At 36.3% G+C, this 23,795-nt stretch overlaps 1 protein-coding gene across 3 annotated transcripts in view; it reads left to right on the forward strand.

The window, feature by feature from the left end:
• GFM2 (G elongation factor, mitochondrial 2) overlaps positions 1 to 23,795 on the forward strand; it is a 48,156-nt gene that overhangs the window by 15,431 nt on the left and 8,930 nt on the right. For 2 of the 3 annotated variants that reach the window (XM_011996613.1, XM_011996606.1), the window contains 12 exons: positions 1,897 to 2,022; positions 2,722 to 2,810; positions 5,677 to 5,765; positions 7,298 to 7,358; positions 7,608 to 7,787; positions 11,846 to 11,926; positions 13,318 to 13,466; positions 14,813 to 14,953; positions 15,038 to 15,137; positions 16,772 to 16,961; positions 20,932 to 21,008; positions 23,562 to 23,700. In XM_011996613.1, the coding sequence (XP_011852003.1) occupies positions 1,897 to 2,022; positions 2,722 to 2,810; positions 5,677 to 5,765; positions 7,298 to 7,358; positions 7,608 to 7,787; positions 11,846 to 11,926; positions 13,318 to 13,466; positions 14,813 to 14,953; positions 15,038 to 15,137; positions 16,772 to 16,961; positions 20,932 to 21,008; positions 23,562 to 23,700 (1,422 nt within the window). The remainder of the gene's footprint in view (positions 1 to 1,896; positions 2,023 to 2,721; positions 2,811 to 5,676; positions 5,766 to 7,297; positions 7,359 to 7,607; positions 7,788 to 11,845; positions 11,927 to 13,317; positions 13,467 to 14,812; positions 14,954 to 15,037; positions 15,138 to 16,771; positions 16,962 to 20,931; positions 21,009 to 23,561; positions 23,701 to 23,795) is intronic. The other variant, XM_011996622.1, reaches the window with a different exon arrangement.

The raw sequence follows: 23,795 nt of genomic DNA on the forward strand, positions 1-23,795 counted from the left end.
AGTGCAGTGGCCGGATCTCAGCTCACTGCAAACTCCGCCTCCCGCGTTTACGCCATTCTCCTGCCTCAGCCTCCCAAGTAGCTGGGACTACAGGCGCCCACCACCTCGCCCGGCTAGTTTTTTGTATTTTTTAGTCAAGACGGGGTTTCACCGTGTTAGCCAGGGTGGCCTCGATCTCCTGACCTCGTGATCCGCCTGTCTCGGCCTCCCAAAGTGCTGGGATTACAGGCTTGAGCCACCGCGCCCGGCCAACAATTTTTTTAAGTTGGTATTCACCTTTCTCTGGTGCCTCCTTGAGTAGCTTAGTAATTGACCTTCTGAACTCTTTTCTGGCAGTTTAGATTTTGTCTTGGTTTGGATTCATTGCTAGTGAGCTAGTGTGATTTTTTTGGGGGGGGATTAAAGAACCTTGTTTTGTTATGTTATGAGAATTGTTTTTCTAATTCCTTCTCATTTGGGTAGACTATGTCAGAGTGAAGATCTGGCACTTAAGGGCTACTGTTCAGATTCTTTTGTTTCACGGGGTGCTCCCTTGATGTGGGGCTCTCCCGCTTACCCTAAGAATGGGGCTTCCTGAGGGCCAAACTGCAGTGATTGTCCATGTGTTTTTGTACGGCTATCTTTTGAAGTTCTTTTCTAGTTCAGATCATAGCCTAAAAACTATCCAGGTTGTAGAACTTGCTGACCTAAGGTCGACTTCATTAGTCATATGAATAATCATAAAGATAATGTGAAATAAAGATCTTTATAATTGTGAAAAATCTTAGTACTGTGTAAGTGTTTTTAAAACTTACTGTCTCATTTAGAACTTACAGTTATTTGGTCTTTGTATCCTTAATGATATTATTTTCTTTGGCAGTGATGTTGGGAATAACTGACAGTAATACAATTATAGATATTAACATAGAGTTATATTTGAGTTTCTGTCAAATACATTTTTCTTGCTATTTCCTCCTCTGGTGTTTACATTATGTGTGTGTATACATATTAATACAGACATGCACACACATACATACACATACATGGAGCAACTAGCTACCATTTTAGGGGTTTAATGCTGAAATAAATGATAGTATAAGGCCATGATAATGGTAAAGAACAACTTTTTTATTTCTTTTACTGTCTATAAATTTAATTGGAATAATATACGTAATTCAACTACAGAATTTTACTGCAGAATTAATTTCAGTGAACTTTTTGGATAAAGTTCAGGATAATTTTTTTGTGACTTTATACTGTAGAAGTTGTATGAGACTACTTGCACTTGTACAAATAAATCCCTTCTCTTTGGAAAATTTAGTAATGAGATGGGTTTGTAAAGGATAATTTAATATTGGATGAATTTTTTTCTCTATCTCATTCCATGTGGCTATCATTTATCATCTACTAGACTAGGTATTTTATATATATTGTCTCATTTCATCCTTATAACAACCCAGCAAGGATGACTTTATTAGCCTTATTTTACAAACTAGGTTAAGTAGTTTGCCTCAAGAGCATAGAGTGCTAAGTGGTAAAGTTGGGATTTAAAGCTATGACTGTATTCTTTCACTGTACCGCTCTGCCTCCTATCAAGGGATCAGGAGGGACGGACATCAGATAAAGAGGGGGTAATGATAGTTAAGCTATGTAAGAAATAAATGAAGTATATGGTTCAGTAAACTTAAAAGATTTTCATCTTGGTGAAAAATTACTTTTATGGCAAAATTACTAATCTATCTGAAAAACTTTTTCTACCATGAGGATTTACTTATTGAAAGAGTAAAGGCTCTATTAAACCAAATATTTTAGGAAAAAATTTTCTTAAGGCAGATTAAACTGTGTCAGATAGATATTGAGCACCAATAAAATACACTTGCTATTAAGACTAAATTTTATCATCTTTTTCCTGGCTAGATGTTGATGATGGAGACACTGTGACAGATTTCATGGCCCAAGAGCGAGAAAGAGGCATTACTATTCAATCAGCTGCTGTTACGTTTGATTGGAAGGGGTATAGAGTCAATCTAATTGATACACCAGGTATGGTACTCTTGCAGTAATACAGAGATGCTGCATCATTTGGAATTTTTTGTTGTATGGGGTTTTTGTTTTGCTTTTTATTGTGGTAAAAAACATGTTACAAAATTTACCATCTTAACCATTTTTAAGTGTACAGTTTAGAAGTGTTAAGTATGATCACATTGCTGTGAAACAGATGTCCAGAACTTTTTTATCTTGCAGAAATGAAACTCTATTCATTGGACAACAGTTCCCTTTTGCCCCCTCTCTTCACCCTTGCTAACCACCGTCTACCTTGTATACCTATGAATTTGACTAGCTTAGATGCCTCATGTAAGTGGAATCATACAGTATTTGTCCTCTTGTGATTGGCTTATCTCATCTAGCATAAAGCCTTCAAATTTTCCCATATTGTAGCATGTGACAATGTGCTACAATAGCTTCTTTTTTATTCTGTATAGTATTCCATTGTATGTATATATCACATTTTGTTCATTCATACATCAGTGGACATTTGGGTTGTTTCCACCTTTTGTCTCCCAGTGCTGCTATGCATATGGGTGTGCAAATAGCTCTTTGAGACTCTGCTTTCAATACCTTTGGATATACACACACACACCCCCACCCCAGGAGTGAGATGTGAGATTGCTGGATCATATGATGGTTTTGTTTGTTTTGTTAAAAAGATTTTAGGCATTATACGTCTTATCTTTTTCTTAGGTCATGTGGACTTTACCTTGGAGGTTGAGCGCTGCCTAAGAGTGTTGGATGGTGCAGTGGCTATATTTGATGCTTCTGTTGGTGTAGAGGTAAATAATATTGCCAGAGTAAAGGGAAATAGAACAGCATGAGTTTTTAAAAAGTAGAATATATCAAATTTAGTTAACCGTAACCATCTATTTGGTAAGTTCATATAAATAAAATAATGGTAAAAGGAAATCAATTTAATATTGATATGTAATCTATATGTGATCTCAGATATTTCATGGTAAAAGGAGAAATATGAAAACTAGTGTCAAGAACTTTGAAGGATCAGAGATTCTACCTTACTTTCGAGCTAACAAATTAGCCTGCCTTAGTTTCATGGATTCTGGCAGAAGACACTATGGTGTGAGATTGATTATACACTGTTATTTCTGTCACTATTTCCTAATAGTTCCACCTTTCTGTTGTTATAACTTTAGATAAATGTGACGCTTAATCATTCAAACAGATTGCATTACTTACAAGATTGAAATGTGCTTGAATAGGAAGTTTCTGAATTCATGAAGGAGACGGCACTTGTTTTAAATAATGGATGGGCTTTTAGCTGGCAGTTGGGATGGTGGAAGTTTTTTGTTTGTTTTGATTTGCAATATGTTTTTGTTCTTTGAAAATTTATGATATTCACCCCCTACCCCTCACATACATACCTCATCATACACAAAAATTAATTTGCAGTGTATCACAGTGTTAAGTTATGTATACATAGCTTCTAGAAGAAAAATATCTTTACAGCCTTGGGGTAGGTAAAAATTTCTTAGAGGACATAAGAAGCACGAAACATAAATAACAAAAGTCGATTCCTGGAACTTTATCAAAATTACAGCTGTTCATTAAAACAAAATTAAAAACACAAGGCATGGACTATGAGAAAATACTTGTAATGTTAGATAAACATATTATACAAATATTAAATTTCCTGAATGCAATAATAGTATTGATTATATAAGAGAATATGATCATTCTTGGAAAATAAATGCTGAAGTATTTACAGTACATATCTATAACCATGGATTTGTATCCAGACTATATGAAGAACTATAAATCAATAATAACAACCCAGAAAAAAATGGACAAAAAACCTGAATGGACACTTCACAAAAGAACAAATGTGAATGACTAGTAAGCACATGAAAAGATGCATAATCTCATTAGTCATCAGGAAAATGCAAATTAAAATCACAGATTCAATTTCATACCCAAAAGAATGCTTATAATTAAAAAGAGTGATAGCAAATGTTGGTGAGAATATGGAGCAACTAGAAAATTTACACATTGTTGATAAGACTGCAAAATAGAGGCCAGGCATGGTGGCTCACACCTGTAATCCCAGCACTTTGGGAGGCTGAGGCAGGTGGGTTTGTTTGAGCCCAGGAGTTAGAGACCAGCCTGAGCAACATGGCAAAACCCTATCTCTACAAAATACAAAAAAAAATATTAGCTCGGTGTGGTGGCGTGCACCTGTAGTTCCAACTACTCAGGAGTCTGAGATGGAAGAATTGCTTGAGCCCGGGGAGGTTGAGGCTGCAGTGAGCCTTGATCGCACGACTGCACTCCAGCCTGGGCAACAGAGTGAGACCCTGTCTCAAAAAAAAAAAAAACAAACTGCAAAATAATGCAACTTCTTTGGAAGACTATTTGGAAGTTTGTTTATTTTATTTTATTTATTTTGAGACAGGAGTCTCACTGTTTGTCACCCAGGCTGGAATGCAGTGGTGCAATCTTGGCTCACTGTAACCTCTCTCTCCCAGGTTCAAGCGATTCTTGTGCCTCAGCTTCCCGAGTATCTGGGACTACAGGCGTGCACCACCACACCTAGCTAATTTTTATATTTTTAGTGGAGACAGAGTGGCCAGGCTGGTCTTGAACTCCTGACCTCAAGTGATCCACCTGCCTCAGCCTCCCGCAGTGTTGGGATTACAGGCATAAGCCACCGCACCCAGCGGAATTTTCTTATAAAGTTTAAATATACTTAAGCAGTTCTCCTCCTATATCTTTATCCAACAGAATGAAGACATTTGTCCACCAAAGACAGATTCAGAATGTTTATAGCAGCTAAATTCACAAGCGCTCCAAACTAGAAACAATCCAAGTGCATATCCACAGGTGGATAGGAAAACCAACCGGTACATTTATATAATTAAAAAGAACTGATACACCTAACAATGTGGATGAATGTTAAAAACATGTTGAACCAAAGAAGCCATGTTATTTTATATGAGGTTCAAGAGTAAGACACTGAAGCTGTGGTGACAGAAATCAGAACAGGTTGCTTATAGGAGACAGGGAGGAGAAAAATTTCAGGAATAATAGTGTTCTATGTCTTAATTGGGGTAATAATTACACAAACATACTTTTCTTAAAACGCATTGAGCTATATATACACTTACTATCTGTATTTTATTGTATATAAATTTTACCTAAAAAATAAACTGGCTTCTTTATAGTACACTGCTATATTTCTTTTACCTCAAAACAAGTATCTGAAATAATTAAGGCAAAATTCCTATTTCATAGATCAGAGACCTGACATTAAATGAGTTAAGTGTCATATGACATTTACTAGGAAAAGTGAAGCCAAACAAAAAGTAGCTCTCCTGATTCTCAGTTAAGTTCACTTTCTGTGATTCTCAGTACCTCCTAGGTGTTAATTCTCTTTGTGTAGCCACCTAGTTCACCCAGAGTATTCTCAAGTGGTTTGAAGCACACTCCCCTTCACACTTCATCATGTTCCCGGCTGTGTTAACTTGATAGCTGAAGAGTGACCCTAGAAATATAAGTATCGTTGCACTAATTCTCTGCTAGAATAGGGCCCAATTTATCTGACAGTAGATTTTTGGATCTCTTCATTCCAGGTCTAGTAACATCGTTACTTTTGTTCAGTATGTATTTTTTTCCTCATATTTGCTTTAGGCCCAGACTCTCACAGTATGGAGGCAAGCTGATAAACACAATATACCTCGAATCTGTTTTTTAAACAAGATGGACAAAACTGGAGCAAGGTATTTAAAATGTGTTTCGTTGGCTTATCAGAGTGAAACTACAATTTGAACTGTTAATGAACTATAGCTTAAATTTAGAAATAGCTGTTTTTTTTTAATTGTATTATAGTATATAAATATTCCATGGAATCCCAGTTTATTCCCATAAAAAAATTCAAAGCAGCTAATCCATAGGTTATGTAACAATTTGGGACTAATAGCTGATAGATGATGATGAATCCTGTTTCTAGTATAGAGAGACTGAATCATATTTCTAGGATGAAAGTGGCATCTTGATGATTCCACTGATTCTCTTTAGAACTGTATAGTATAGTCCCTATATTGCTGAAGGTATGGCACTTACCATCATTGCTAAAGATAGAGAATAGAGAATTGTTTCCTGCAGCTGAAGGTGTTCTTCCTTATTCTCTGATTTTCTTAGCTACTGGGGAAGATACTCTCAATAAAGAACTGGAAGAAGAGAATGTAGATGCTGTAAGACCTGCATGTAGGGCAGAAGAGAGTTAATGCTGAAATGTAGTGGCCATAGTCAGAGACCATAGAGTGGTGGATACATTGTTCTGAGAACATAATTCAGAGAATCAAGAATATTTGAAAGATTTGGAGAAAACATGAAAGGGAGAAAATCAAGAATATTAAAAATTCTAGAACAAATGTGATAGGGAGAGATTGTGACCTGTGGTAGGAGAAAGGCAGAAATGAAACAAACTATACCTCCCCTAAAACTACACGGTAATTAATATGCATTGTGTTTTTCTCCCTCTCTATAGTAATTCTGAGGCTGTTGGTTTAAAGGACCTTGTCTTGATTAATAACAGCCTAGCAACCTTTAAAATGTACTAGCCTCAAGTTCTGACCCTTTTCTGCTTGGAGTTCCTTGTGGTAGATGGAAGTACTTATTTATTGCCAGACAGTGCCTTTGGCAATGGGGAGGGAGATGACTGGATAATAGGCTGGTTCTGAAAAAAACACTGGGACTGGAATGACCTGCATGTATATATAAATCAGCCCATGTGCCAGAGATGGCATGTGTTCTAGAGGTAGCCAGCTGCAGTGTTAGCATAGAAATGAATAGCATAGCATACGATATGAAGAATGCCAAAGACTAGGCAGGCTCTTGGAAGAAAGCTGGTAGCTTTGTATGGTAGCAAACCTAGTAGCGTTAGAAAGAATCCTTAGCTTATCACAAATCTTGCACTGGAATCCCAACTACAATTTATTATCCATGTTACCTTGATCAATTCATTTAATCTTAATTGCAAAATATAGTTATATGAAGCTCACAATAATAATATCCTAAACAGCTCTGTGGCTGGATTAGGGTAATTTCTGATATCTGAAATTGACATAAAAGTTTATTCCAGACATTTTCCTATGGAAAACTGTTAAATAGTGAGCGTTAAGGAGAATAAAGTGGGTTAAAATTTTAGAAAACATTCTTAAAACCTGTAAGAGTTTTCTTTCCTCTTTTGATACCTTTGGTAAATAATTTTTAACCATGTTTTTAACTATAATTATTTTGCTTTCTATAGCTTTAAGTATGCAGTTGAAAGCATCAGAGAGAAGTTAAAGGCAAAGCCTTTGCTTTTACAGGTAAATTGGTTAATAGCATCAGCTTCTTCTCAGTTTCCTCATGAATTTATTTTGTGACAATGTATACATTTCCAAAGCTATCTCAAATCATTTTTTAAGAAGTTGGAGTATAAATAAAAATAGCCACAGATTATAGTAATGGTGATAATAGACATTTTGGGGAAAATGGTATAATTAGAAAAGACTTGTCATCAATGTAGTTTTCAGTGAGTGATCATTTAATAATGTTAATCTCACTCTGACTTACAGTTACCAATTGGTGAAGCCAAAACTTTCAAAGGAGTGGTGGATGTAGTAACGAAAGAAAAACTTCTTTGGAATAGCAATTCAAATGATGGAAAAGACTTTGAGAGAAAGCCCCTCTTGGAAATGAGTGATCCTGAATTGCTGAAGGAAACAACTGAAGCAAGGAATGCCTTAATTGAACAAGTAAAGTATAATGAATTATAAAATGAACAGCAATGTATGCACCACTCATCTTAAATAGAATATAGTCATACTTTAGCTTCTCTGGGGGATTGGTTACAGGACCTCCTGTGGATACCAAAATCTGCAGATGCTCAAGTCCCTGATATAAAATGATGTAGTATTTGCCTATAACCTATTCATGTCTTCCTCTATACTTTCAATCATTTCTAAATTACTTATAATACCTAATACAATGTAAATGCTGTGTGCCATTTTGTGTTCATCTCTCTCTCCCACTAATCATCTACCTTTCCCCCAAACTATTATTTCAGTATTTCTCTTTCATTTGCTTTTTTGCTGTTGTTGTTGTTGAGACGGAGTCTAGCTCTGTGGCCTAGGCTGGAGTGCAGTGGCACGATCTCAGCTCACTGCCACGATCTCAGCTCACTGCAGCCTCTATCTCCCAGGTTCCAGTGATTCTCCTGCCTCAGCCTCCTGGGTAGCTGGGATTACAGGCATGTACCACCGCACCAAGCTAATTTTTTTTTTTTTTGTATTTTTTAGTAGAGATGAGGTTTTATCATGTTGACCAGGCTGGTCTCGAACTCCTGACCCCAGGTGATCTGCCTGCCTCAGCCTCCCAAAGTGCTAGGATTACCAGCATGAGCCACTGCACCGGGCCTCGTTTGCTTTTCCTTATAGTTTACCATAAATCCTTAAAGAACTTAGGTTTACATGTTTTGAACTTTACATAACTGAAACGATACTGTTTGTATTTTATGATGTTGCTCAACATTGTTGGAACTTTATCCATGTTGCTATGTGTATAGTCTATTCATTTCAATCTTGTATATTGTTCTAACATATGATTTTACCACACTTTATTGGGTGTTCTCCTGTGGATGGGCTTTGAGGTTGTGCTGTTACAAACAATGTGGCTATGAACATTTTTGTATCTATCTCCTTGTGCACATGGGCAATAGTTTCTTTAGTATTAAACTAAGGAGTAGCATTGCTAGGTCAAAGGATATGCATGTCTTTTACTTTTCACCAGATGTCAAATTATTTAGAAAATTTTAAAACTGTCAATTTTATAGTTGGTATATAGCTCTGGACCTCATCCACCTTTAAAATTATAATGGAAAATAGCAAGATTGTTAATATTTGTAATATTTATATTATATTGTTAGTATATATGGCAATAAGTAAACCTTAAATAAATTTCTTGAATATCATGGTAGAGAAAAATGTTGGAATCTGAGCCCTTGATTTTTCACTTCTAAATTGAATTGGTCTAAATAAATTCTGTCAGCATTAATTTTTTTTTCACTCATCTTTTGTATGTAGTTTTTTTTTTTGAAGTACTTCATGATGACATTTTAGTCAAGAACAGACCACATGAATGTTGACAGTGCTATAAGATTGTAATACCATATTTTCCTGTACCTTTTCTGTGTTGAGATACACAAATACTTACCGTTGTGTTACAATTGCCTACAGTATTCAGTGCAGCAACATGCTATACGGATTTGTAGCCTAGGAGCAATAGACTATAGCCTTGGTGTAAAAGCAGGTGATACCGTCTAGGTTTCTAAGTACACTCTATGATGTTGGTAGAATGACGAAATTGCCTAACACCACATTTCTCCGAACTTATACCTGTCACTAACTGATGCCTGACTGTATGTAGTAATCATTGCAACTTTATCATTAACATAATAATTATTATTTTTGTTATTGAGTCAGTGAGGGCCTACTATATGCTAGGTTAAGTGCTTTATGTATACTTTTAAATTTAACCTTCACAAGAACCTTATATTGTCTGCATTTTACAGGTGGGGAAACAGCAGCTCAAATGCTTAAATAAGTTATCACACAGCTAATAAAGTGGCTGAGCTAGAATCTGAACCCAGGTTGATCTCAGTTTAGAGCTAAAGCTCTTACCTGCTTTGTTATACTGCTTTTTTAATTTGGGGAGCATAGAAAATATAAAAGTGGAACCGACGTTTATTAATAATTCATTCCTCTTTGAGTTTTTTTGTGTTGTTTTAATACAGAAGAACTATAAGAATAAACTTAAGAAGGATCTTGTAATCTAGTTGAGGAGCCAACACACACTTGCCCATATCTCATGGTCTTCTAGGATGTGACAGGATGTGACAGAAATCTCAGAAAATCTGAGACTGTCAGTAGCTAATCATATGCTGATTATAAGAAGCACATAAGTATGTATACAGTTTACAGAATAAGACTACTTCACACCCATTAGGATGCCTACTGTCAAAAACAGAAAATAGGTGTTGGCAAAGATGTGGAGAATTATAACCTTGTGCACTGTTGGTAGGAATGTAAATGTTGCACCCACTATGGAAAACAGTGTGGTGATTCCTCAAAAAATTAAATATGGAGTTACTATATTACCCAACATTTCCGCTTTTTGGGTATGTACTCAAAAGAATTGAAAACAGAGTCTCAAAGAGATATTTGCACATGCATGTTCCTAGCAGCATTCTTCAAAATAGCCAAAAGGTAGAAGCAACCTAAATCCATGGATCCAGAGTAATCAGATTCAGAGACAGAAAGTAGAATGGTAGTTGCTATGGGCTGGGGAAGGGCAGAGAGAATAGAATGTTGTTTAATTAATGTGTATGGAGTTTGTTTTGAAAGTTGAAAAGAGTTCTGGAGATTTATTGTGCAATAATGTGAAAGTACTTAACACTACTGAACTGTACAAGAGTACAATGGTCCGGGCGCAGTGGCTTACGCCTGTAATCCCAGCACTTTGGGAGGCTGAGGGAGGTGAATCACGAGCTCAGGAGTTCGAGACCAGCCTGACCAACATGGTGAAACTCCGTCTCTACTAGAAATACAAAAAAGCCATGCGTGGTGGTGCGCGCCTGTAATCCTAGCTACTCAGGAGGCTGAAGCAGGAGAATTGCTTGAGCCCAGGAGGCAGAAGTTGCAGTGAGCCGAGATTGCACCATTGTACTCCAGCCTAGGTGACAGAACCAGCCTCCATATCAAAAAAAAAAGCACAATGGCAATTTTTATGTTCTATATATTTTGCCACAATTTAAAATTTTCCTTTAAATTAGTGAATAAGATTAATGTGGAATAGAATCAACTTCCAATATTGAAGGTGTACAGTAATAATAGCTAATACTTATTATACACTAGTATATATTCTTAAAGCATAATTTGAATTGGTTATTTAATCCTTATAACAGCCTCAAGAAGTAGATACTACTCTGTGAGTTACTGAGGCAGAGAGGTGAAGTAACTTGACCAAAATTTGGACACGCTAGTAAGTGGTGGAACCATTTCTAGGTAGTCCGATTCCAGAAGTTGAGCTTAACCATCACATATAATGCTTTCCAGAAGGATGGTTAGGTACATTTCTGCTATACTTAATCCTGTTAACAGTGTGGTTTTTTTTTACCAAGTTTGAATGTTTTGCTCCCTTGTACTGTTAACACGCTTTTGAAGCTGTTTTATTAATTTGTCAGCTGAATGATCCCATTTCGTATAGGCGGATGGTTATGAAAAGAATGTGAAATAGACTATTGCATTTTTATTATTGAAATATTGCCTATGCCTCCCTTCCCTAATATAAATGTATTTCTTCAGTGCAGAATTACAGCAACATTAATTCTTTTAGTTTGACAGACTTGGGAGATCTGGTGAACATTCAGATATTAGAGGAAAACCAGATGAAACTTTTTTATAATCTAAAACCTCCAAATTTATCTTAAAAAGGCCAATCCATTGTATGTACTTTCATTGTAAGTTGCACATTTTCTTTGATTTGAGCACACTGATAGCACTTAATTAAGATGCTTTATCAGGCTCTGACTTTCTGTGAATTTAGGAAACTCCTAATAGTATCTTTAGTTTTCCATTTCCTTTCCTTTCAAAGAAAAACATTTTTCTTTATCTCGTTAGAAGAAGTGAAGAGTTGCTTGGCCTGGATAAGGTAGCTGTCTTGAAATATTTGAATACTGTCTGTTTATGGGGTTTGGACAAGTTAATAGTTATGAAGATAAATGCAAGTTATAGAACTCTAGAACCTTTCTTTATAGGTTGCAGATTTGGATGATGAATTTGCTGACTTGGTTTTAGAAGAATTTAGTGAAAATTTTGATTTGTTACCAGCTGAAAAGGTAAATTTTATTATTCAATAGCTTTGGCAAAATGTTACTAATTGGATGTAGTTTGATTTCTCTGCCTTTGATGTGTGTGCATTTTTTTTTAAACTTTGCATATTGTTAGAAAGCGGTAAGTTTTAAGTTGGGAGAAACATTAAGTTAAAGTCACTACTAATACAATACTTAATGGCAGTGATTTATTAGTTTCACACATACTTTACAAAATTAAAAATTGAATCTGTTTAACTTCTATTGAGTCAGCATCAGTTAACTACTCATTCTTTGTAGTCTTTTCATCCTGATAATTCCTCTAAGGATGTTAAGGGAAATCACAGAAAGTTTGTATTAAAATTTACTGTTGTTTCAGGCTACTACAATGATCATTTTTCTCAGAGCATTGTTTTCTGAATCTTTTGAAATTTTTTATTGAAACTCATTACAGTTCTTTGTTTTTGTCTTTTGACATACAGTAAGCCAGAGAAGAGGCAATTAAAATATTGATAGTAATTGAATTATGACAGATTTCTTGAAGGAAACGCTGTTTTGTTCTGCCAGGGACATTCCCCATGAATTTGGCAAATTTACTTTTTATTTTTCTTTATGAAACGTAAGAATTGCCAAGCAAAGTGTTTCTAAGTAATAATCTGTAAAATTAGCCAAAGATGAGCCTAGCAAATTCACTTAGTATTCATTAGAGTAATTAAAAACACAAGAGCTGAAACATATTTTTGAGCCACTCATACGTTAGAATGAAAGTGATTTTTTCTTTTGAATGAAATGTCAGTTTTGAAACTGTTTATTTTTGGATGTTTAAATGTGATATTTATTGTACCCTATCTTCACATAGCATGATTTCTGTTTTCAGAGAGCTCACAATCTAAAGTAGGATTGACCCACCAATAATACCTTGCAAACACACTCAAGCTTTTCTGGTTTTTTGAAATCTTTCTAAAAATTTTCCTACTTGGATTTCTCATTTTTCCATTGGATTTTGTTTAATATGGATTTAATTTAATTGAAGAAATGGTAACTCAGATTTATATATTTTATTTATGACCAGTTTATCTGTTAGACTATCAAGGTTAAATCATAAGTATGTTAATTAATTTTGTCAAGAAATTTGAGCACCTATTATAACCACTTTTCTCGTTTCTGGGGATTTAGCAGTATTTCCAGGGGTAATGCTCATATAGATTTTACATTCTAGCGAATGGGAGACAGATAAACTAATAAATATCTAACATGCCGGGTACTGATTAGTGTTAAAAAGAAAAACTAGGCCAACAAAATGATGGAGGTGTGGTGAGGAGTGCTGTGTACATGGCTGGTTAGAGAAAACCTCTAATTTTGAGCTTCTGGCCAAGACCAGAACACAAAATAAATGCTCATTTGTATCTGCTTTGTAGCTACAGACTGCAATACATAGAGTGACACTAGCTCAGACAGCAGTGCCTGTGCTTTGTGGAAGTGCCCTGAAAAACAAAGGGATACAGCCCTTGTTAGATGCTGTTACTGTGTACTTGCCTTCACCTGAAGAGCGTAACTATGAATTTCTGTAAGTATGCAGTCACATATATTAAAATTCTATAGCTTTGAAGAAACAAGTAGGCAAATACTTTTATGAAAAGTAATTAAATCACCATTTTTGAATAATATTGGTGAGCGTTATTGCAAATGATATAATAAGGAACCATAGTAATTTTTGCTTGAAAGGAACATTTTTCATCTCTTGTAAAAAGAGATATCTTACAGATAGAGCTAAGAGGTATGTCTTTTCACTGTGTAAAAGTTTAAGTGTTGACCCTGCCATCTTAGTCTTAGAAAAGTGATATCCTGGGGATGTTTGTTAAATATTCTGTAGTTATATTTATATTCATCTAGATTTCAGGATTTTTCATAAGCTCAGAATATTTTGTGGCTATAAAGAAAGTCATTGTTTTACCCCTATTGTCACTAAAAGCTTTGTACTTAAGTAGTAAGTCCTTTAAAATCTGAGTAAGCAATGTGTAAAATGGCATAGAAATGGACTTTAATTATCTTAATTCTGACATTAATAACTTTCATACCTCTAAATTGGAGAGGCATGATGGTGAAGAGCACAGGCTTTGTACTATTGGATTTAAATCCTAGCTCTTCCAAGTTGCTTAACATCTCATCTATAAAATGCAAAGAATAGGACCCATCTCATGGTGTTCTTATAAGAATTAAATGATTTGTGAAGCACAAAGAACAGTGCCTGGTATAGTAAGCTCTATATTAGTATTATTAAAGTTAAAAATTAGAGGGAATGGGAATAAGATTGGAGAAGTTCTGTCACAGAAGTGTTTAAACTACTTTAAGTTAGGAACTCCTTTGAAACTAATGAAAATATGGAGCTCTCCTTAGATGCACAAAATTTGGCAATTGCAGGAGAACTGAATTCTAAAACTTATCAGTGATCACCAGTTTAGGAACATCATTCTATTGTGAGTGTTGGTTATGTGAACAATTTCAAGTTTATAGTATAGATTTTTATGGTTATGTAATGAACAGAAAGTGGAAGGAGAGCATAAAAGCAATAATTGGAAAGTACCTGTTTATTTACCCTATGCTGATTTCTTGATAAGTGGTGTAATAGTCCCAGGTATAGTCTTCATGGAGAGAGCTCTTGGCAATGAAATTATTCGCAAATAGAGGTGATATTTGGAAGATAATCTATTATTTTTAGTTTTGAGGAATTAATGGTAAGATCTCCATTGAGTAATTTAGTCAATGGAAAAAGAGAGTTATGTAACAAAGACATTTAGTGGCTCTAAGTAGCTCTACTGGAAGAAAAAAGAGATCTTTGGGGACATTAAGGATAAGTTTCTGCAGTTATGGGAAGTATATTTTATAGGACTTTTTGGAATGTTTATTTTCTAGGCAGTGGTATAAGGATGACTTATGTGCATTGGCATTTAAAGTTCTCCATGACAAGCAGCGAGGACCACTGGTTTTTATGCGCATTTACTCAGGCACAATAAAACCCCAGTTGGCCATTCATAATGTTAATGGAAACTGCACGTAAGTAGAAGCTTGGGTTACTTTATAAAACTGTACTCATTTCTTTAAAAATACTTTTACTAATATAAAATCATGATTTTACAGGGAGAGAATAAGTCGTCTGCTTTTGCCGTTTGCTGACCAACATGTAGAAATCCCTTCACTGACTGCTGGTAACATTGCTTTGACTGTTGGGCTTAAACATGTAAGTGACCAAATGATTTCTCTAGGAAATAATAGCTTAAATGTTTAATTACAAGTAAGCAACTTGTAATATCAAAAACCCATAAACAATCCAAATGTCCCTCAATAGTAGAATAAAGAATATTGTGGCATATATATCAACATGGCTGAATCTCATACATGTACTAGGAAGAAAAGTAAATTACAGAAGACCACAGACAGGATGGATTGTGTTCATATAAAGTTGAAATCCAAGTAAAATAGCATACTGTTTATAGGTATTTATGTATATACATATATGTGTGTTTTAAGTTTATGTAAAATATTGTTTTGTTCCCATTGGGTTTATTCCTAGCTTGAGCATTGCAGAAAATTTCACCTACACTTACAACTGATCAGGTAATAACAAGTTGTTTTGTTAGTGAAGGCGCCATGAGAGCAAGGATTTTTGTCTTTTTTGTTCACTGCTCTACAGTCCATAGATCAGTGCTTGCATATAGTAGACATTCCATAGATAACTGTAGGATGAATAAATGAAAATACTTGATGCTGTATTTATTTTTGATGGGTTAAAACTAAGGATAGTTCATTTATATGGATTAAATAAAATATAATTTTCTCATTAACCTTTATGTAGTAAACATTGTTATTTTAAACATTTTAACTCTTCATGATTAGTTTCAAGTTTGAAAATCCTTCAGTAGCGCGGTGGCTCACGCCTATAATCCCAGCACTTTGGGAGGCCGAGGCGGGCGGATCACGAGGTCAGGAGATCGAGACCATCCTGGCTAACACGGTGAAACCCCGTCTCTACTAAAAATACAAAAAAAAAAATTAGCTGGGCGTAGTGGCGGGCACCTGTAGTCCCAGCTACTTGGGAGGCTGAGGCAGGAGAATGGCGTGAACCCGGGAGGCGGAGCTTGCAGTGAGCCGAGATCGGGCCTGGGCTACTGAGCAAGACTCCGTCTCAAAAAAAAAAAAAAAAAATTCCTTCAGTAGAAAATTCCTATTTCCTATTTGACTGGTTACTGGACTTCTAGCATTGGAATGTCCCCTCTATCTCCCTGAAGGCAGGAGCTCCTTGTATGTATTTGAAGGAGCTCTACAAATACGTTGGGACTATTGTTCTAGTAGGATTGTTTTTACAGAGAAAGAAACTGGCACAGAACTTCACAATATAAAAGTTTAAAAGTGAAATTATAGTTTTTAAAAGATAGCTGGGCTCTACATGGAAGCCAGCAATCTGCACAGTTAAGGGTATTCTGGTTAATTATTTTAGTTAATAGGAGATTTTCTGTAAAAAAGAATAAATTCTTATGGGTGGTAGAACACTCTAATGAATTTCTCCCTAACCTGTCTTGTCATGATTGAAAATTTAGGAAAGTACATTTGTTTTGCCAAATAATTTTGGATGTGTATGTGTGTGTGTTTTATTGTTTGTTAGAATTTATTACAATAATATTTTGTATAGAATTCTTATGCAAGTTAAATTAGCTTTACTTACGCAGTTATTAATGAGCTTTTTGAATTTTATTTCTCTCTTAAGTTCTGATGAAAAGAAAGTGCCACAAAAAAAATTCTTATATTGTGATTCTTGGTGGAGATGAGCGCTTGCTAAATGCCACTTTTGTTCCAAGTCATCTTGTTTGCTTGCAGACTGCCACTGGAGACACCATTGTCTCATCCAAGTCCAGCGCATTAGCTGCAGCTCGTAGAGCCGAAAGGGAGGGAGAAAAGAAGCACAGACAAAACAATGAAGCAGAGAGAGTTTTATTGGCTGGAGTGGAGATTCCAGAACCTGTTTTCTTCTGTACCATAGAACCCCCGTCAGTGTCTAAGCAGCCAGGTATAAATGGTCCTAGTGTGTCAACTAATTAGTGCTCTGATAATTTATATAAAATAGTTACAATATACCCTCAAGAGATTTCTTATGTGATTGAGGTAAATTTTATCTGAATATATTGGTAAACATTTCCTGTGGTTGGTCTTGTTTTTTAAGATGTTTCCATTTTTACAAATGCCTTCATTTTTTTCTCTTCTTATTTCTTGGCCATTCTTCTCATATTCTTCCTTACTCTTGTAGTGCTATCTGTGGGATTCTAAGTAACTGGTCTTAGAACTGCCCTTCTAGTATATTAGATTAGACAGTAACTGATTCATAACCCATTCAGTTTCTCATCATCATGTATAAAAATGCTGTTTTACCTTGTTTTCTACCTCAACATCTAGAACTCAATGAAGAAATTTGTATACTGTGGATAACCTCGTTTGAACTTTCGTTACTTTGTTCTTTAGCATTTTAGCTCAGATTTTTTCAGTGGTTTCTCATTACTTCTAGCACACACCCAAACTCTTTAGTGTGGTATGTAAAGCCTATGATTCCAATTATAATTTCCAATTAGATTTGGTTACATATAGCAGAAAACCTCCAAATAACAATTGCTTTAATAAGAAAAAAATTTATTTCTCTCTATCTCATAACAGAAGCCTTGAATTGGTAGTCAGGGATTAGAGTGGCCCCACAGTGTTGTCAGGGATCCAGGCTCTAATCTTTTTGTCTTACCTGAGTGCATAATTCCTGCAGCCTCGGGTATCACCTTGGAGTTGCTGACAACAGAAAGGAGTAAGGGGAAGGAAGAAGATATACCCCTTTTCTCTTAAGATTTCTTCTATGTCATTGGCCAGCACTGAGACATATGGCCACCTGTTGCAAGGAAGTCTGGTAAAAGCAGCCTTTTAAGTAGGCGGCAGCAGAGTAGAGTGGAAGGCTGCTAGTCGTCTCTGCCACAGACTTCTTGTCTGGCTTCATTTATTGAAACTTCTGCCTTCCTTTTGACCCTCTTCTTTAACCCAAAGAAAAATAAAACTATAGTACCTAGCCACACGTTATGCTCCCACAGTAAAGTAATTGTGATTTCCTAAAGATACTGTGCTCTTTTTTGCACCGCTATTTCTTTTCTTCTGTTCTCTCTTGCATTATAATAGTAGCCCGTGAACTTACCTGCCTGGAAAACGTTTACCCTTTTTTTTTTTTTTTTTTTGAGACAGAGTCTCGCTCTTGTTACCCAGGCTGGAGTGCAATGGCATGATCTCGGCTCACCACAACCTCTGCCTCCCAAGTTCAGGCGATTCTCCTGCCTCAGCCTCCTGAGTAGCTGGGATTACAGGCATGCGCCACCACTCCTGGCTAATTTTGTATTTTTAGTAGAGATGGGGTTTCTGCATGTTGGTCAGACTGGTCTCAAACTCCCGACCTCAGGTAATCCACCCACCTCGGCCTCCCAAAGTGCTGGGATTATAGGCGTGAGCCACCGCACCCGGCCCTGTTTACCGTTTCTTTAGGTCTCATCTCAAGCATCACACTTTATGAGGCTCTCACTGAATTCCTATATCAGACTGTTTAAGGACAAACCTTCTGGTTCTAGAGGTGGCATTAGAAGCTCTTTTTCCTTTGAAAACAAGTTGGACTCACAGATTATAGGAGAAGAAAAGCAATCTCTATTGCCTCCCCTTGTCTTCCTGAGGACCCTGTGGGGAGAAAGAAGGAAGATCCCTAGCCCAGTAGAGGTTACAGTTGCTCACCTCCCCAGATGGAGTTCACATGAAAGAAATCTGAGTATAGATGTAAGACAGCCCCCCAGTACCGAAGGAAACCGAAACTGAGTCTTTTTGTGTCCACTTTGCTGAAGGAACAGCATTTAAGTTAAAAAGGGCCTAACAGCAGTTTTTCTGTTACTTTAAATGCTCTGAGGCCAGTTAGGTATAGTTTTTACTCTAGTGGAAAAGGATCAGGTGATGATGAATCTGGCTGCCTAATTATCAAACTTAACCAAGCTGGTTATATCAGGAGTGACCAGGCACTTAAGAGCAGGGGCTGCCCAAGCAAAGTAACCCATGGATTCTTTGAAATATGTTTGAGAGTCATTTTATATTTCAGATGCAGCATGAGCACCTAAATTCAAATTGTGGGCTTGCAGTTACATTGCACCAGCGAGTTTTGCACCTGAGAATTTAAGCCTTTAACTACTTTAGGAGAAAAAGTTTGGTATCCAAAGTCTCATTAATGGGCATTAGCTTAGGGGTCCTGAGCCCCCAAGAGGAAGGGATTTACCAAAGCTCCCTTATGTAGACTTCTTTCAGGCAGATCTACATGTTTCTTTTTTCTGTGCTTTTATTGTACTTACCCCATAGTCTGGTTATAACCCTGGATACCTGTTACAGTGCTAACATTGTAAATATTTTTAAATGAATTTATTTTACAGTAAAGTTATTTTTATTCCAAAAGTCACTTAGTGTCATACGCATGTACTGTCTTTGAATATCTGTATGTGCTTAAAATAAAATATTATCTACAATAATGCCTCTTGACCTTGAACATGCATACGCATCTCTTGGGATTCTTGTCAAAATGTAGACTCTGACTCAGTAGGTCCAGAACCTAAGATTCTGCATTTCTGTCAGACTCCAGGTGTTATCAGTGTTGCTGGTCCTTGGTGCCCACTTTGGGATGTCAGGGGTCTAGAACAGTATTGTCCAGTAGAAATATAATGTGATCTACATATATAATGTAAAATTTTTTTATAGCCACAGCAAACAAACTGGTGAAATAAGTTTTCATAGTATATCAAAATATTATTTCAGCATATAATCAGTATTAAAATGTATCGCTGAGATATTTTACATTCTTTTTTTCATGGTAAGTCTTGGAAGCCTAGTGTTTATTTTACATTTACAGCACTTGGCAGTTAATAACATTAATACCTCCAAATGGCTAGTGGTTACCATTTGAATAGTGTGGGTCTAAAATGCCTGGTTTGTATACCTAAGATACTTTGAATGTGTGACTGATAAGGTTAGCTCATTAATCCAGTGCTCAGCTCTTTTCTTTAGCTACACTTTGTGGAACTTCTAACATATTTCTTTTATAAAAAGAGGTAGAGTATACTTATCAGTTAATTGAGTGTATTAAAATATCACTTTAGATGGCATACTTAATGCCATCTAAAATATGCATTATTTTCTCTGTGGTTGTGATAATTCATCATCATAGAGTTATACTAGTACCTGTTTATTCATGATGTAATTTTAGCCTCCTTTTGGCACTTCATTATTGCCAGTTTTTCTGAAGGCATTTTACTTTTTTGTCAGCTCCTAAATTGATCTTTGGAAAATATAATCAGATGATGTTACTGTTCCTTTTAAAACCTTTCAGTGGCTTCGCAGTGCAAACCGAAACTTTTCACCATGGCCTACAAGACCTTACATGATATGATCCCTGCCACACATCTGCTTCCTCATCTGATGCTATTCTTCCTTTTGTCCACTGATCTCTAGCTGCTAGTTTTCTTGCTCTTTTTCCCAACAGCACATTGTTCCTTGTATAGCCATTCCCTCTATCTGGGATTCCTTTTCTTCAGGATTTTGCTTATAGTTTGTTTATTCATTTCTGTCTTTACTTAAATCACCCCGGAGAGGCCTTCCTAGACCACTCAATCTCAAGTAGCCTCCCATCATTATTATGTCAGCTTGTTTTTGTCTCTGCAGTATGTATGGCTGTTTGAAGTTTTCTTTTTTCTTTCTTTTTTTTTTTGTAAAGACGTGGTTTTGCTATGTTGCTCAGGCTGGTCGCAAACTCCTGGGCTCAAGCGATCCTTCTGCCTCAGCTTCCCAAAGTGCTGGGATTACAGGCATGAGACACCACACTTGGTTGAAATTTCTTTTTCAAAATTTGTTTGCTTATCCATCTATTTTACCCACTAGACCATATAATTATTTTAAAAAATGAAATGTAAATATAACAGTTGTTTATCCCATAGATTTGGAACATGCATTGAAATGTCTTCAGCGTGAAGATCCAAGTTTGAAAGTAAGGCTAGATCCTGACTCTGGACAAGTAGGTATATTATTGCTTAACTCCAGAAGCCTTTCTATAAGAATGTGTGTGTGTGTGTGTCTGTCTGTCTGTCTAAAGCACTGATTAAGTCTGTGCTCCGAAAGAAAAGCCTTTTAAAATTCTCTCATAATACTAATTTCTGCTTTTATGTTGACTATCAAGCTAAATAAGCACATTTTCCTTAATTCTCTATGTAGTTAATTACACTTCACATATATAAACTATTCCCCAACATTTTTTACCCCTCCTGAAGACAGCTTTTTGTGAAATTTTGAAATAAGGTTTAATCAAGACAAAGCCTTGAGCCTTTTATGCTAAGGTTTATAAAAGAAGCATACTAGGAGGATTGGAAGGTGCTTTTGAAGACAGTAAAACACCTAAAATGGGAGAGAAGTGATAGACTACAGTGTAACAATGTGAGAGGAAGTGGAGTTTTAAAGTAGGTGCAGAACTGCACTGTATAATGTAGCACAGTAGAACAGATGTTTTGATTCATCAAGAAAAGATTAAATTACATTCTGCATCCTCTTTTTAGGAGGACAGGGTGATGTTTATATAAGGAGTTTCTTAAAAAGATTATAAATTTGTCTTTAAAAAGGATAAACTGATATAGTTAACCTGGAAAGCATGGAGTACTTTATTTTCCCAATATGCCAGCCAAATGAGGTAGTAATTTAGTTTAATTGATACTGAAGGGTATGATAATCGTAATTAAAACAGAAATGTTTTATTTTTAAAAATCTATTATTTAAATAATCGAAATGTAATTCTAGCACTTTGGGAGGATCGCTTGAGCCCAGGAGTTCAAGACCAGCCAGGGCAACATAAGGATATCCTGTTTCTACAAAAAAGAAATAAAAATAAAAATTAGCCAGGTGTGATGGCATGCACCTGTGGTCCTAGCGACTCAGGATGCTGAGGTGAGAAGGTTACTTAAGCCTGGGAAGTCAGGGAGGTCAAGGCCACAGTGAGCTATGATCATACCACTGCACTCTAGTCTGGGTGACAGAGCGAGACCCTGTCTTGAAAAAAGTAAGTAAAAATAAATGAAATAAAAACTGGCACTACATTTAAAAATAACAGCAAATAATACACAAATCTACCAAGTAAATAATTAAGTCCCTTTCTCAGTTCCTCCATCTCATTCTGCAGGGTAGCAGAATGAAAACTTGGTGAATAGCCTTTCATAGTTTTATTTATTTTTTTGAGACAGAGTCTCGCTTTGTCGCGCAGGCTGGAATGCAGTGGCACGATCTCCCCGGTTCAAACAATTCTTCTGCCTCAGCCTCCGAGTAGCTGGGATTACAGACATGTGCCACCATGCCCAGCTAATTTTGTATTTTTAGTACAGACAGGGTTTCTCCATGTTGGTCAGACTTGTCTTGAACTCCCAGCCTCAGGTGATCTGCCTGCCTTGGCCTCCCAAAGTGCTGGGATTACAGGCATGAGCCACGGCGCCTGTGCCTTTCACACTTTTTACCCAAACATGTTCTTCTGCTGTGCTGTGTTATGCAACATAATATATTTTTGTAAGTATATATGTACAGATATCTATAAGCAAGTAATTTTATTTGTATTATTTTACAACTATTTTCCCCAGATAGTTCACTTTGTAACTTAAAGTATAGCAGTCCTATACCAAGTGATTTTTTAAAATTTGTGATTACAGTTTTATTACAGCAAAAGTATTTAAATTAGGATCAGCCAAAGAGACACATAGAGCGAAGTCTGGGAGGGTTTTAAACCTTTGCAATGCTTCCTTTATCCTCAGGGACATGTTACCCTCCTGGCAGAGTACTGCCAACCAGGGAAGCTCACCCAAACCTTTGGTGGCCAGAATTATTATTAGGGCTTGATCACATACTGTCCATGTCGTTGACCTTTAGTCTCCAGTCCCTTCCACAGATCCAAGCTAATACACTAATACCTTTAGTCTTCATTGGTTCAAAAAAGATAAAAGTCAGTTTCTCCCTCATATGAAGGTTCAAGCTAGTCTGAAGGTTTTGACTGCTTACAAAGCTGTAAAGTGCCCTGGATGGTTGGGAAATGCCCATGTTGTTGGGAAAGGTTTTGGAGAAAGGTTCTTCCGCCCATTTACAAGGTATAGCCCTCATTCTCATGTGTCATGTCAGTTGCCTACATTTTTGTTAAGAAAGGGGCTTTACCCTCCTCTTACAGGCACTACCCAGAAGCTGTCCACATCAATTATATTCGTCTTCCACTGGCCAGAAATTTGGCTTTGTGGTTGGGAAATGTTGGTATCTAGCTAAGTGTTGGCATCATTAGTCTTAGCCAAATGCCACTTGCCCAGCAGATAATTTAACTGTCAAAGAAGGAGGAGAGAATGGCTAAGTAATTCACTTTTTATTGATTCATTATTCCAGTCAGAAAAGTCAAAAGCAATGTTTTGATGTAAGAGCCCCTGGCCAAAAAGAATTACAAAGGAAACTAATTAATGAAAAATAAATATATATTAACATCATACTTTTATATAGTATTCTGCAATAAATATAATTTACCCTTAATCTTTTATTTCCTTCCTCTGGTAACCAGACTGTTCTGTGTGGTATGGGGGAGTTACATATAGAGATTATTCATGATCGAATCAAGAGGGAATATGGACTGGAGACCTATCTCGGGCCACTCCAGGTGGCATATCGAGAGACCATCCTAAACTCAGTTCGTGCCACAGGTAAAAAGTAAAACATTTAAGATTTGCTTTTTCTCTCTGTCTTTCTCTATTTAGTTGCTTAAAGCAGTGTTCACAGTCACTAATGTCTTCTATCA

Source organism: Mandrillus leucophaeus, unplaced genomic scaffold, assembly GCF_000951045.1.
Source record: "Mandrillus leucophaeus isolate KB7577 unplaced genomic scaffold, Mleu.le_1.0 Scaffold114, whole genome shotgun sequence".
Lineage (NCBI taxonomy): Eukaryota > Metazoa > Chordata > Mammalia > Primates > Cercopithecidae > Mandrillus > Mandrillus leucophaeus.